Source organism: Passer montanus, unplaced genomic scaffold, assembly GCF_014805655.1.
Source record: "Passer montanus isolate IOZ18808 unplaced genomic scaffold, ASM1480565v1 scaffold15, whole genome shotgun sequence".
Taxonomy (NCBI): Eukaryota; Metazoa; Chordata; class Aves; order Passeriformes; family Passeridae; genus Passer; species Passer montanus.
This window is the reverse complement of record NW_024362051.1, coordinates 14,007,548-14,021,096: the sequence shown is the minus strand read 5'-3', so window position 1 is coordinate 14,021,096 and position 13,549 is coordinate 14,007,548. Positions and strand designations below refer to the sequence as shown.

General features: G+C 48.4%; 1 protein-coding gene across 4 annotated transcripts in view; it reads left to right on the top strand.

Annotated features, from left to right (window-relative positions):
* Nucleotides 1-453: 453 nt before the first annotated feature.
* AFF4 (AF4/FMR2 family member 4) overlaps nucleotides 454-13,549 on the top strand; it is a 53,050-nt gene continuing 39,954 nt past the window's right edge. For 3 of the 4 annotated variants that reach the window (XR_005626700.1, XM_039701628.1, XM_039701629.1), the window contains exon 1: nucleotides 454-868. Coding sequence is in view for 3 of the 4 variants with exons in the window: in XM_039701628.1 (XP_039557562.1) it covers nucleotides 696-868 (173 nt within the window). In the remaining variant the exon portion in view is untranslated. The remainder of the gene's footprint in view (nucleotides 869-13,549) is intronic. The other variant, XM_039701626.1, reaches the window with a different exon arrangement.

Genomic DNA, 13,549 nt, shown 5'->3' with positions numbered 1-13,549 from the left:
AGCCCTTCGCTATCAAGATTTTTTTGTTTAATTTAGTTTCAAATACAATGTTTGTACTGGCTTTTTGTTTTCTTCCTGCCTTTTCTGGCTACTTTGTCTCGAGGCGTTGTTATTTTACAGAGTAACCCCCGTGGTTACTCCGGCCTTGCCCGGTCCATCTGCGGTGCCTTCCGCGTGCCGTGCTGGCGGCTGGGGCGGTTTTGGTGCGATGAAAGCCCCGTTAACCGGAGCTCTTCCCGGGCTGCCTCGTTAACCCCTTCGGCTCCGGGGCTCCGCGTCCGCCCGCCGCCGCCAGGGGGCGCCGCGCGACTCTCCCGCCACCACCGCGCGAGGGAGGCGGGGCCTGCCCTGGCCACGCCCCCTGCGCGCGCGCTCTCCCTGCCGGGATCACGTGGGGTGGGGGGCTCGGCCCCGCGGTGACAGCGTGCGGAGGGCGGGGGCGCTCCGGGGCCGGCCCGGGCTCCGCCGGCACCGGCCCGCCCGGCCCGGGACGGGTTTAATCCTGTTCCGGTCATTGACGTCAGGGCTTTGTTCCTTCTCCCGGCTCGGGGCCGGCCGGGGCTGCCCGGGGCCGGGGGCACGGCCGGGCTGCGGGCACGGCCCCGCTGCTGTGGAAAGCCTCCTGCCCGTGGGGCACCCGGCCTGCCAGGAGCGCTCCTGCTCTCCGCGCCGAGATTGGCCTTTTTCCCTTCGGAATGAACAAACAAAGCCAGCGGGTGTCGAGGTGTGGAGTGCAGCCAGTACCGGTGCTGGCTCCGTGGTGCTGTTCTGGACACGAGGTCACTGAATTCTGGGGGAGCTCTGTGCCAAAGCTCGCTCCCAGCCTGGGCAGGGCTGCACTGTGGAAAAGGAGCCCGAAAAGGGGCAGGTGTGTGCCCCCAGCTCATCTCTCACCTCATTACAGCCTTGTTTGATCCTTTTCTCTGGTTTTAAACACCCCGTGTGCACAGCCGAGGCAGCCAGGCCCCGGTGCCCCCGTGGGCCCTTCCCCCTGTCCCTGAGCTGCTGCTGCTCTGTGTGTTTGTCACCTGGGCTCCCTTCCAGCTGCTGATCTCTCAGGTGTGTTTCCAGTTCCTGGCGTTCCTTTACAACTACTGAATTCTTCTCTCAGGTCCCTGGCAGGTGGGGATTTGCAGCCTGGGGGGGTATTGCAGAACAGGGGCTGGTGAAGTGTCTGCAGGAGTGGTTGTGCACCTGATTGGGCATTTCATGGCTCCTCTGATGAGGGGAACGTGATTAAACTGCCAGCCTCCCCGTGTGGGACATCCCAGTGTCACACTGGAGTTTCTCCGTGGTTGGACTGGGGCTGGTCTTGTTGGTCAGGAGCAAAAGGGACAATTTCTCTTTTGGCATTATTAATATCTTGGCTTTGTTAACGTGTCAATGTCGACTTTTGGCATTTGCTGCCTCCTGCACGGGGTGTTTGCAGCTCTGGGTGAGAGCAGACTCTCCTGTGTTCAGGAGTGAGACAAGCCTGGAATCTCCTGAGCTGGAAGGGACCCACAGGATCATCCAGCCCAGCTCCTGGCCCTGCACAGCCCCAAAAGCCCACCCTGGGATCCCTGGAGTGCTCTCCAAGCCCTCCTGGAGCTCTGGCAGCCTCGGGCTGTGCCCATCCCTGGGGAGCCTGGGCAGTGCCAGCACCTCTGGAGAAGAACCTTTCCCAAAATCCCCCCTGACCCTCCCTGGCCCAGCCCCAGCCCTTCCCTGGCTCCTGTTCCTGCCACAGGAGCAGAGATTGGAGCTGTAGCCTCCATGAGCTCTGACCTCAGGCTCCTCTTCTCCAGCAGAACAACCCCAGTGCCCTCAGCATTTCCTTCTTGGTCCTTCCACACTCTTCCCCATCCCTGTGTCCCTTCTTTGGATCAGCTTTTTATTTTTTTTTTGTATTGTGGCACCCAAAAGTGCCCCCAGCACTCCAGTGCAGTTTAACAGCAACGAAAGAAAAGAGTGGATTTCAACTCTGCTCTCAAAATTTGTCTCAGGTCCCTGATATTTCCTCTAAACATCTCTGCAGTTCTTGTTTTATGACTTTGCTCCTTGTCTCAAGCACTGAGCGAGTGAGGCTGAGCCCCTGGGTCAGCTTTTGTGTGAGAAGCCACACAGCAACCCAGAGAAATCATTCATATTTATGTCTTTAGCATTCTTGCCAGTTCTAGTGAGCTGGGCTTGAAAAGCCACGCTAAAACCCCAGTGAAGTATGGCTTGCATGTCTGGGATGTTTTTTTGGGAAGCTGGAATGCGCAGATGCTTTTGCACGGTTACGACCCCGTTCTTTCCTGAGAAGATGCCACATTTCTGTCTGCACAAACAGATTTTGCTTCCTGGGGGCCTTGTGGACAAAGAGCTGCAGCAGAACTGTGTCCTGAGGCTGCAGCTGGCCCGTGCCAGGCTGGCATTTGCCAGCAGCTGCTCCCGTGGCTGCCGGCGGGTGCTGCTGCCCCGGTGTTTCCAGCGTGGGTGCTCCCGTGTCGGATGTGACTCAGGACATGTGTGACCTTACTGCCTGAGACAGCCCTGGCAGCAGGCACTCTGGCCAGGTGATGGTGGCACTGCTGTCATCGTGTCCCTCGCTGCGTTTCCAGCGCTTGGCACAGGTGCCAAAGCTGCTCGTGGCTGTCCTGATGCCTCCCTCCCTTCCCTTCCTGCTCAGCCTCTCACTTTGGGGCTTTTGTCATCATCGCTGCTCTTACTCTTTGCTCCAGATCATCAGAAATTTGCAGTGTTGAGGGAGGAAGTACTGAGAGTTGAGGGCTGAGCCAGGAAAGCAGCACCTCTGCCGTGGGCAGATTTGGGCACTGGAGAGAGCTCGAGCAGCTTCCAGGGGCCACAGCAACGTGTGCTGAGCTGGGAGGAGTGTGAGCTGCAGTGTCGTGTTTGGAGTCCCCTGTGTGAGGATGTAGGAATAGTCTGGAGTTTTTGGTGACTGGGGTTTCTTTTCTGTGGCAGTAATTGTTCTTGGCCACATAATTTCAGTTTGTTACTCACCTGTGGTTTGGTGTACAGCCTATTTCCTTTCTCTCGCTACTGTGTCACAGTTATCTTCAGCAGAGGCTCAGAAAGAACTGAGTTTGAGATTAGATACCTAAACTCCAGTTTAGATTAGATGCACAGAAGGAATCCCTCCTTGTGAGGGTGGGCAGGCCCTGGCACAGGTGCCCAGAGCAGCTGTGGCTGCCCCTGGATCCCTGGCAGTGCCAAGGCCAGGCTGGACACTGGGGTTGGGAGCAGCCTGGGACAGTGGGAGGTGTCCCTGCCATGGCAGGGTGGCACTGGCTGGGCTTTGAGGTCTCTTCCCACCTCCTTCCCCATCCTCCTTCACATTCAGTGTCTGTCTCAGAGTATGTACCAAACCAAAATGAGGCTGGTGTCACCTCCTCTGAACTGGGAGAACAGAACACCCCGAGCTGTGGGGAGATGGAGAGGCTGTAGGATGAAGAGGGAGTGTCTGGAAATGAGTCAAGAAACTTTAACAGATTACATTTAGCTAGAGCAGGGTTAGATCTATGTAAAATATCTTGCTAACTGTGTTAAACTAAGAAAATAAGCAATCAAGTTCATAGAATTGCTAAAGTCAAGATGAAAGAACTTGTGTGGCAGTTACTCTTCTCTGGCAGGATGGTTCCTTCTCTGCAGTCACTAATGACTAAGGAGATGCTCTGCAGCTTGTGAAATGACAGGGCTGCTGTCACTGCTTGGGCAATCCAGTGCTCCTTGCTGTCACCGAGTCACCCGGGCGCAGGCAGCCCCGGTGCTGCACTGTGCTGCTCTCCTGTGCCTCTGTCCTGCAGGAATCCACTTCGTTCCCTTTCCAGCTGCTGGCCCTGGGTGCCAGCTGGGTGAGCCCTTCGTGGAGCAGGGCTGGTGCTCTGGGGTGAGCTGTGCTCAGAGCTTGGCCTGGCACAGCTCCACAATTCCGTGTCCCTGGAGCTGGGGGCTGTTGGCCTCGTGTCTCCTTTGGGGTCTGCCACCTCCCCAGGCTCTCAGACTGTTACTGCTCCCTGCTTTCTTCAGCTCTGTGTTTCACACCCCCTTTTCTCCCCAGTGCTTGGAGTTTTCCTTGGGTTGTCCTGTCTCTTGTTCTTTCTTGGTTCATTAATTCCTGCTGATGAATGTAAAACCTGGGTTATGAACTGCCAGTAGCACCAGGTACCAGCAGGAAGAAAAATCTCCTTATACTCCATACTGTACAAACCTGGAATAAAGAAGTGCTTGCCCTGAAGTCTTGAACTAATTTTCTTCTGTTAACAGCTCATTAAGAGAAATCTTCCTGCTCATCTTTTTATGGAAAACAACACCTCATGAGGCAGCTCAGAGCCCCCTTTTACTGCCTTTTTTTTTTTACAGTTCATCTTAGTTTTTATTCATGTCACATTTATTGATAAATTACTTGAACGTGCTGCTTTCATGTTTTATAATTAAGCAAATAGAGTGTACTTTCACTAATGTGTACTCCTGTAGTGATCCTGCTTTCCAGGAGAGGCTGTTTTATCATTCCATGTCTCTCCCTGTGGTAGGTGTGCTCCCCTGCAGCCCCACAGCAGTTTCTCACTGTTCCCAGTACTGCACTGGGAGCATGAAGAGCTAGGAGAGCAGAGGCAGGATAATGTGTGCTTCTCTACAATTTCTGAAGGATTGATATTCCCACATTATGCAGCTTTAAGCCTTTGGTCCTTTGGGCCAGAAACTTCCCTTCAGCTCGGTGGGTTCCTCGTGGAGGGGCAGAAATGAGCCCTGGGGTGGTTGTGCTCCTCCTGAGGGTTGGGAATGTCAGAAAAGGTCCCAAACCAAAGCAGATCCCAAACCTTTGAGCTTTTCTGCCTCTGTAACCTCTGGTGGCAAAATGAGAGGTTTTGGTGTCACTTTGTCATCTCCTGGAAGTGGGGGCAGGCCTTGGTGCCTCACTGCAGTTGGGTCACACTTCACTTGAATGACAGACATTTTCCAGTTTAAGAAGAAAAATAAAGGATGTTTAATTTGCAGAACCAGACACTGGGAAAACAGTGTTTGTGATCAGTGACAAGTTAAACTCCTGAGACAGAGGAAACTCTTTCCACTTGTCCTTAGCTGGGATTCTAAGATTTCACAGAGGTAAATTGTTCCAGAGTAGATATTTCCCTCAACAGTTGGTTCCTGTGGAAATTCATACCATTGAACAGTCATTCAGTTTTTCACTTCATTTTCCTTTGAAATTCCTAGTGTTCACTTTCCTTGGTGTGATCCTGTTGAAGGTGTCTGATTTTAAATGAATACTGGATATTTGTATTGGTTGTCTGCTATATTTTTATATAAATTAGATTCCCAGAACTGTGTACTCCCATGTGCTTCCCCATTCCTGCTGACATGAGTATAAAAGCTCAAACCTGACCACAACTGTCCAGCCTTGTGCATTCAAAGAGATTTTTTGTTTCTGCATTTAATTTAATTTCCAAAAGACGTTAAAGAGATTTCAGTGATGGAAGTGCTTAAATGGTTTTAATCAGGCTTTGATGTGCACAAATCATTAAAGCGAGGAGGATGAGGAGATCAGAGTCCCCAGGTCCCTTTGTGTGCCTGGGCTGCAGAGGAACTCGGGCAGGAGGAAATGTTCAGGAAATCCCAAAGGCACAGGACAGGGGAAAACAGCCTCAGGCTGTGCCAGGAGAGCTTCAGGCTGGATATTGGGAAAATTCCTCCATGGAAGGGCTGTGCAGCCTCCCAGGCAGGGCTGGGTCCCAGCCCTGGTGCTCTGAATGTGCAGGTGGCACTTGGGGGACTTGGGGCAGCGGGAATGGTTGGACTCGAGGAACTTGGAGGGCTTTTCCAGCCTAAACAATTCTGTAATTCTGCTTTTCCTGCAGGGAAGGGGAACAGCAAACCAAAAAAAGCTACATCAAAATGGGAATTTGATTTGTGTGATGTCGTGCATTTCGTGGGCAGAGGATAACCAGAGTTTCTGTGGAAAAAAACAATAATTGGAGAGATCTGCCAATGTAACTTTCCAGTGTTGCGTTACAATTAACATAAGCATTTCCTTGTTTAAAGATAATTTTAAAATGGTTTGGTCAAAATCCAGACTTGAAAACATTAGGATGGAAATTTCAAAAAACTGAATATGGGAAACAGGTTGAAGAACTTAAAGGAACATGTTGTAACTTCAGCAAGTTGTCCTGTGCTTTGGCATAAATAAAATGAACCTAATGGAAATTGCTGGGTGAAAAATGCTTGATTTTCCAAAGATCTCCTAATATTACTGTGTTTTTGTAACTTCAAGAGGCCTTGAAGCACAAAGGTTGGCCAAGAGGAGGTTAAATGCACTCATGTACTGGTATTTTTCCTTTCCCCTGGGTTTTTTTTTTATGTTCTGAGTTGTCCTGTGCGGAACAGAGCTTCCTGAGAGTTTGTTTGTGTGTTTTGAGGAGGTTTTTATGTTTTGGAGTGAGGTGCTGTGTTTGTTTGACATTTCCCACTGAGCCTTCCAGTTCACCTCTGACTCTTACTGGTGTGGAGCTGCTGGAATCCCCCTCGCTGGGGTGAAAAGCACTGTGGCCACATGGAATACTGGTTTAAATTGCCTGGTGAAGTTTGGGATTTCTAGCTCATTAATTTCTTTTAAAATTAATTAATTTAGATTTAATTGAGCCTTCTGATGCTGATAGGATAAATTAGCATCATATTGTAGCATTGATTTGCCATGGTGGAAACTGGTGTTTGGTGTAAAGCAGCCTCTAAAAGATAAAGGGTGAAAAGGTTTTTCCTGGAGCAATTGCTCGTGCTGAAAGAGCGCCACTAATTATATTTAATGAGCAAAAAACACAAGTAAGGACTTTGCACTGTGACACATTCTTAGCCAATAATTACCAGAAATATGTTTTAATAGGAGAGTTTTAACAAGTAGTCTTCAGCTTAAATTTGTTAATCACTAATAACCTCCTAAAAACCTACTTTCTTCAGGTTCTTTCTTCAGGTTTTTTCTTCAGCTTTCTCTTTTTTTTTAGTGGAAAAAGTTGCATTATTTCCTGGCCACGTGAAGCTAGGTCCATGCTGAATTGGGATTCAGAAATGTTTTTGTTTGTTTTTTCTTATTTATTCAGAGGAGGGTTGAAATCCATCCAGTCATGATTTGCTGACAGACTTGAAGCTCAAGATGGTCAGAAATGGGTGTGGTTTAATCTCCATTGCTATTTTAGAGTATGAGATTTGGATCTCATTAGCTGCTCTAATGGGCTGATTCCTTGCTATACAATTTATTCCAGTGCATTATTCAATTTTTAAAAAATTATGTGTGACTCTCACTATGAATAGTGAATCATACCTTAGAAAAAATTAATTTGAACTTGTGTTTAGAAGGATTCCATGAATTGAGCCCCTGGCTGGGGTTCCATCAGTGCTGGTGCCTGCTGAGCTGCAGCTGCTTTGCCCAGCACAGCCTGGAGCTGTGGCAGTTCCCACCATGGAATTTCTGTGGCACTTGAGGCAATTTTGGCTCTTCCAGAGACATTTCCAGGCTCCAGCTAGTGGCCTCTTGCATGAAGGGTTTTGAAACCCAACTGAATTTTGACTCAGCTTTTGCAATGTCCTTGTGTTTGTCTTTAACTTCATGCCACAAAAAGCTGAATTTCTCATTCTGGTGGCAAAACTCTCCGAGTCTCCCTGGCTGGAAGTGAAATGTGTTGGTAGAATTCTGTATTTTGTAGTTTATTGTCTTTTGGTTTAGGGACACATCGAGAAAAGTGCAAAAAGTTGTAAGAACTTTGGGGGAAAAAAACCCAAACATCATTATTATGGGAAAATATGATGTCATTTATATTAAAGGAGTTTGTACAGCTAAATTAACATTTATCAGTTGTTTTCCTGAGGTAAAATATACTTCACTAAATGCCCTGTTGCTCAGTGGGGGCAGAAATGTGAATGTTTTTCTGAATCTGCTCAGGGGGATTATAAAGTACAGGTGGCATTTAGTAGGCAGGATGAAAAGTGAAAACTTTCCAGTGTTTTAAGCAGTGTTTGTTTGGAAGCACAGCACATCAAAGCTGTGCCTTTCCTGCTGCATTTCAGCTTCCCTCTGTAGATAGTTCTGGGCCCTTCCAAATTTTTTTGCTCTGCCTGCAAATCTTAAGTGCTCCTCTTCCTTAGGCTCTTCCAGAGTTTTAGCTATTCATTAAAACTGTGTGCTCTCACAGTTAAACTACTGTGCTCTCATCTTCAGCATGTTGAAATTTAAAAAGCAAGTTTGAAGGTAGCAGGAAGCATCCCAGGTCTCAAAGCTCTCATGTTCTGACAGCAGATTTTAGACAAGTAGAAATGATGCTGAGTTTGGAGAACCTTTGAATACGAGTTAGGGCTGGAAACTGGGAGGAAAACTTGTGTTCTCTCTTCTCTGGTACTCAGAATTGTGGATTCTGTGAAATGTGTAAAGCAGTCCTGGAGCTGCTGCTGCTGCCAGTGGGGAGCACTGCCCTGTGAGAGTTCAAGGCACCACTTTTGGGAAGTACTGATAATAATGAATTGATGATCATGTAGCATCATTGCTGCTGACCTGGATGCACCAGAACCACTTCTGAGCCTCCCCTGCAGCTGTGCTGGGAGCAGCCTGGACACAGATGTCCCTCTCACTTGTTCTGTGGTTTCCCATGGTTCTGGGGAGAGTTAAATCATGGAACAATGCAGATTTAATTCTGGTTGCCCTGCTGAGCTGCTCCCCAGCATCCTCCTGCTCTTCCTCCATCCCTCACAAGCACGTTGCAGAATTATGATCTCAAACCTGGTGTTCAGCTGAGTGGGGGATGCAGCACAGTGCATGAGCCTTGGTCACCATGGGAAGTCCAAGATAAATGTCTTGTGAGACAGTGCAGACATGAACTTACACCAAGGCTGGAGGAAGTGACAGTTAAACCAGGCTAAAGTGTCTGATAAACTTCTCTCTCCCTTCTTTTTCTCTAGTTGAGGTGGGAGAAGGATGTGAACCTTGAATGTGATTTTTCCCTTTTGCCTTTTCACTCCTGGTTTAGATGGCACCTCATTAAAGCCTTGTCTGCTGTTTCAAATCTTACCCAGAGCAGATTTATCTGAGAATTTCTGTCAAGTGAATACTTTCTTAATCCTACTGCCACAGAGTTCATAGCACTCAAATGTAATGATGTCTTTTATGAAAGTAAATTATTGGGAGGAAGTCAGAATGATAATAGCCAGATTAATGTTAGATGTCTGAATAACTATTGCTTAATAAAATCTAAATGCCAATTGTCTTGGCTTCAAAGTTTAAGCAGATGAACATGTAGGCACAGGAATTGGGTTATTAAGTTTCTGCCCAATTAAAGGGCAGAAATTTGTTGGGAAACTGTGTTAGAATATGCTTTGGTTAGCCTGTGTGGACATGAAAGGATTGCATGTAAAAATGCTGAATTTCTGATGGTCCATCTTTGCACTGGGGGAATTAAAGACTCTCCCAGCGATGGAGAGTGGGAAGGATGGGGAGCATGTCCTTGGCAGAGTGGGAGGTGGAACTGGGCTGAAGTTGGCTGGGAAGAGATGTAACTGAGAAAGAAAAGAGTGCTCCTGGTGGATGGCTGAGCTGGAGGTCAGCCTGCACTGCTGGTGAGGTGATCTCAGCTGTGGCACCTCGGGGTAAGGAATTCACTGCCTGCTTAAGGAAGCCCCCTGTTCCTCAGAGCAGATATTGCAGGATGGGCAAACAGAGATGCAGAGGCTCAGGAAGGCAAAGGTGAAATTCAGCTTTGCTGAGCAGCAGCAGCAGCTTCACTTCCCTCTCCTGGCTGGGGCTGCTCCTTGTGGCAGCAGTTCATTGAGCTTCCCCTGCCTTTTCTGACCTGGGATCCTGACCTGGCCTTGGGCTAGGGGCAGAAAATGACAATTTTAGTGGCTTTGTGTCTCATGGTGTCAGTCCCCGAGGTTCCTCTCTGAGTCAGGGGTGGCCCTGTGGGACTGGGGGGTCTCCCAGGATGGAGCCTGGGGACAGAGGGACAGTGGAGCAGTGACCCTCCCTGTGCTCCTGGCAGCAGGGCTCTGTGCTGTCCCTTGCTGGGCTTTCCTGTTCCTCTCCCCTTCCTGAAGAGACAGGACAGAAAGGAGGGACTGATGTCCTTTGGGCAGCTCTGCTCCCTGTGAAGGAAAAGAGCTGGGAATTAATTTCTGTGTTCATCAGGGAGGGGGGACCAGACGTGTTCCCTCCTGGGTAGTACTTCTGCACAAAAATGAGGCATTTAAGATGTGTGGTTGTGCATTTTTAAGGTCCCTTGAGTGAATTACATCAAACCAGTCTTGCAAATTCTCGGATAGAAACAATTTTAAGCTGTTTTAGTAGTATGATTTTTAAATGGACTTAAAATTGTTTTAAATTAGCTGCACTGCAAGTGCTGAATTTAGAAATGTCCTCTGTGACTTGGCTTCTAAAATCCAGTTGCTGGGGGTTCACTTTTACCTTAGTTCTTTTACCTTACCTTGTCTGGAGGTGTGGAACTTGATGATTTTTAAAGTCTCTTCCAACCCAAACTCCACTTCTCCCTTGCTTCCGTGTGCTGAATCTCATGTATGATGAATGATGCACCCAGTTCTCATCTGGACTTGTTAAATGAAATACTACACTTACAGAGCTTCTTTCTAAAGGATCCCCAAGTCCTTTTCCAGTGGTTAGTGTTGAGTTACAAATGCTGACTGTAATTCTTTTATCCACCATCGCTGTGTGTTGGCTTCTCAGGTGGAAGATGCTGACTGATCCTCAGGTAACCTGATATTTGGGGGATGGAGGGGACTCTGGCAGCTAAAACTCAACAGCAGGATGTAATTACTTGCACCATCACTTGTCTGAGACGCTGGAATTAGGGCAGTGCTCCCACAGAAGGTGCTGTGGAATTCTCCAGCTAACGGTGGTGAGGGATTTGTGCTGCTTTGTCTGGGGAGCAGCACAAGCCCAGGCACATCGTGCTTGGTGGGGATTTCTGGGTGCTCCAGAGCTGAGTGGGAAGGAGAAGTGCCTGCAGCAAACTGCTGGCTCTGCCCTCCCTGGGAGTTCTTGTCAAACATTAACCAGACCTAGGCCAAGTCACTTTTTTATGATTTTTATTTAAAGCTCTCCCACCCTCAGTATGCACAAAGGTGTTCCCAGAGAGCTCTTGGGGCACTTGATGTTCTCCCTGTTGAATATGCAGTAGGAACTCCTGATGTGAAGGGTGGGATAGGAGGTTTGTGTTTGTATTGCAGCAATGAGAAACATTTATGTTTCAGTTAGTGGTGAATCTGATTTATATTTGTATCATATTACCAGTGCAATTGTATTTTAATTGTATTCCCAAGAGCTCAAATGAAACCTTGGAAAGAGGGAGATGGAGCTGTGGAAAAGTTCATTCTCATCAAAATAGCTGAGCAGGATGGTGGCTCAGGGTTTCCTGTGTTCACCTGTGCAGGCACCCCTGTGATTCCCAGTTCCTGGGATAGAATTTTGGGCTCCTGGAGGTATCACAGCCTTTCCTTTGGCTGAGCAGGTCCCAAGTGCACCAGGAGCCATCCCAAATCAAATCCCCTCCCTTGGCATGGAGCCTTTGTGTCAGAAGGTGAGGCACAGAAACAGAAAACTTCATGCTTTTGAGAAGTTGGGTTTTTCTCTGTCTGGACACATTCAAAAACTGCTTGAATTCTGTGTAAACTCTTGTTTTTAATTGTGTTCCTTATTTCAGTTATAAAACTCTGAAGGTACTCTGCTGCTTCTGTATTTGCACCATCACAGTTATCCTCTAAACCTGTCCTGGAGAATCATCCCTTTTGTGCTTTTTTGGGCAAAGCTTTATTGTTTTAGTGGGAAATGTTATATTTTTTCTCTGTTTTTCTTCTTCACCATCACATAGAACGTGGAAGTTAAGATTTTATGTACAATTCTATAAGTAGCTCTTGGTGACACCAAGGCATGTTCCTCTTTGTGTGTCAGTGTTTTTGTGTTAATTTTGTTGTTATTTTTCAATATCTCCCTTTTTAAACAGCTCCTCTGGGAGTATGTTTTATTAAAAGGTGACAGAATAGCATTTTAGGCTCATGGACATGATTTCAGGGCAGGATTTGTGGTGATGCCCTACTTGATACACAAGCTGGGAGAAGTGTCCTGTGCCAGCTCCTGAGATGCCCCTTGCCCGTGGTAAAAAGAGTATTTAAAATAATTAACAGGCGTCTTTGCATGCACCATTAAGGCAGCTTCAGGTATTCTTAAATGCCTTCTGAAAACACCGTTCCTTGTTACAGGCAGGCTCTCCAGCTCTTTTCCCCCTTCCTTTTGAGAAAAAAGGATGAAATCATGGGAGCTGGGTGTGCCCCCGCAGCTGGGTGTGCCCCACACGGAGCTGGGATCCTGCACGTTCCCTCTCGGCCTGTTTATCCTTCACATCCTTCGCCAAAAGTTGTCAAACAAAATTGGGGTTTCATCGCAGCCAATTAACCAATTAACTGTTTGATTCCTCTTGCTCACGAAAGCAGCTGAGAGTGCAGAAGGGCTGGGTTAGACCAGGGTGTCCTGCAGGAAGCAGAGGTGTTGTGGCAGGTTTGGAGGTGCTCTGGCTGAGCTGTGAGGGCTCAGAGCCCTTTGCTTGGGCTGCCTGTGCAGCGTTCTGGGCCAGCCTTGCCTTTGGTGGTTTTGCCTCCTGGACTCTGGGAGGATGAGGATGCTGAGCTGGAGCGAGCACTGGGGTGCCTGACGTGGTTCAGGGGGGTGAGAAGGGTTTGGCCAAGGTCTTCTTTCCTTTAACAGCTCTGCCAGGAAAACTCAGGCAGTGTGGGAGTGCTGGTTGGGGTTTATCTTTAGGCTGGAGCTGTGCTCCAAAAGCCCCAGAGCTGGGATGTGCCCCCTGCCCCAGCTGAGGGAGTGGGAGGAGAAGGCAGCACCAACGCTGCCATTTCATTCCACAGGTTACACACCCAAGGTGATGATCTCTCAAGCCAAAGGCATGCCCTTGTTGGGTTAGGGATGAGCAGAAATACCAGATGGGATTTGGGAAGAGGCTGGAAGGAGAAGGGAAAGCTGTGTCTGGTCTGGGGGTGTGCTGCTGGTGTTGGTGTGCCTGGAGCAGCCTGGAATGGTGCTTCAGGAACACACACAGGGGAGGCTGGCTCAGGAGTTTCTGTGAATCCCCTGCTGGATTTCCTGCTTGCTTTCAGCTCTTCCTGTTGAGCTGGAGCAGAGGTGTGAGATGTGAAGGGTTGGTTGTGCAGGGATGTCTCAGACACAGGGACTGTTCAAAGTACAGTGGGACACACTGCAGGAGGAGTGACTCAAACCATGTGGAGTTCAACTTCCTAAAAATGGAAATACTCTGCTGTGCTTGAGGGCTGTTCTCTGATTCTTTAAAAAATTTTTGAACTTCTCTTTTCCCAGATGTGGAAACTAAGATGACTGGCCCTTGCTGCAGGGACATTGTTCTGGCTCTCTCATCCTGGCTCTGCTCCTCCTTCACTGTTTAGCTCGGGCCACCTGGGAAAGGGGAATTTTAGCAGGATTATCTTGGTAGCACCAGGTACAAGGCAGCAAGTTCTTCATCTTCCACTCCCAGGCCTGTGCAGGGAGGAGCAG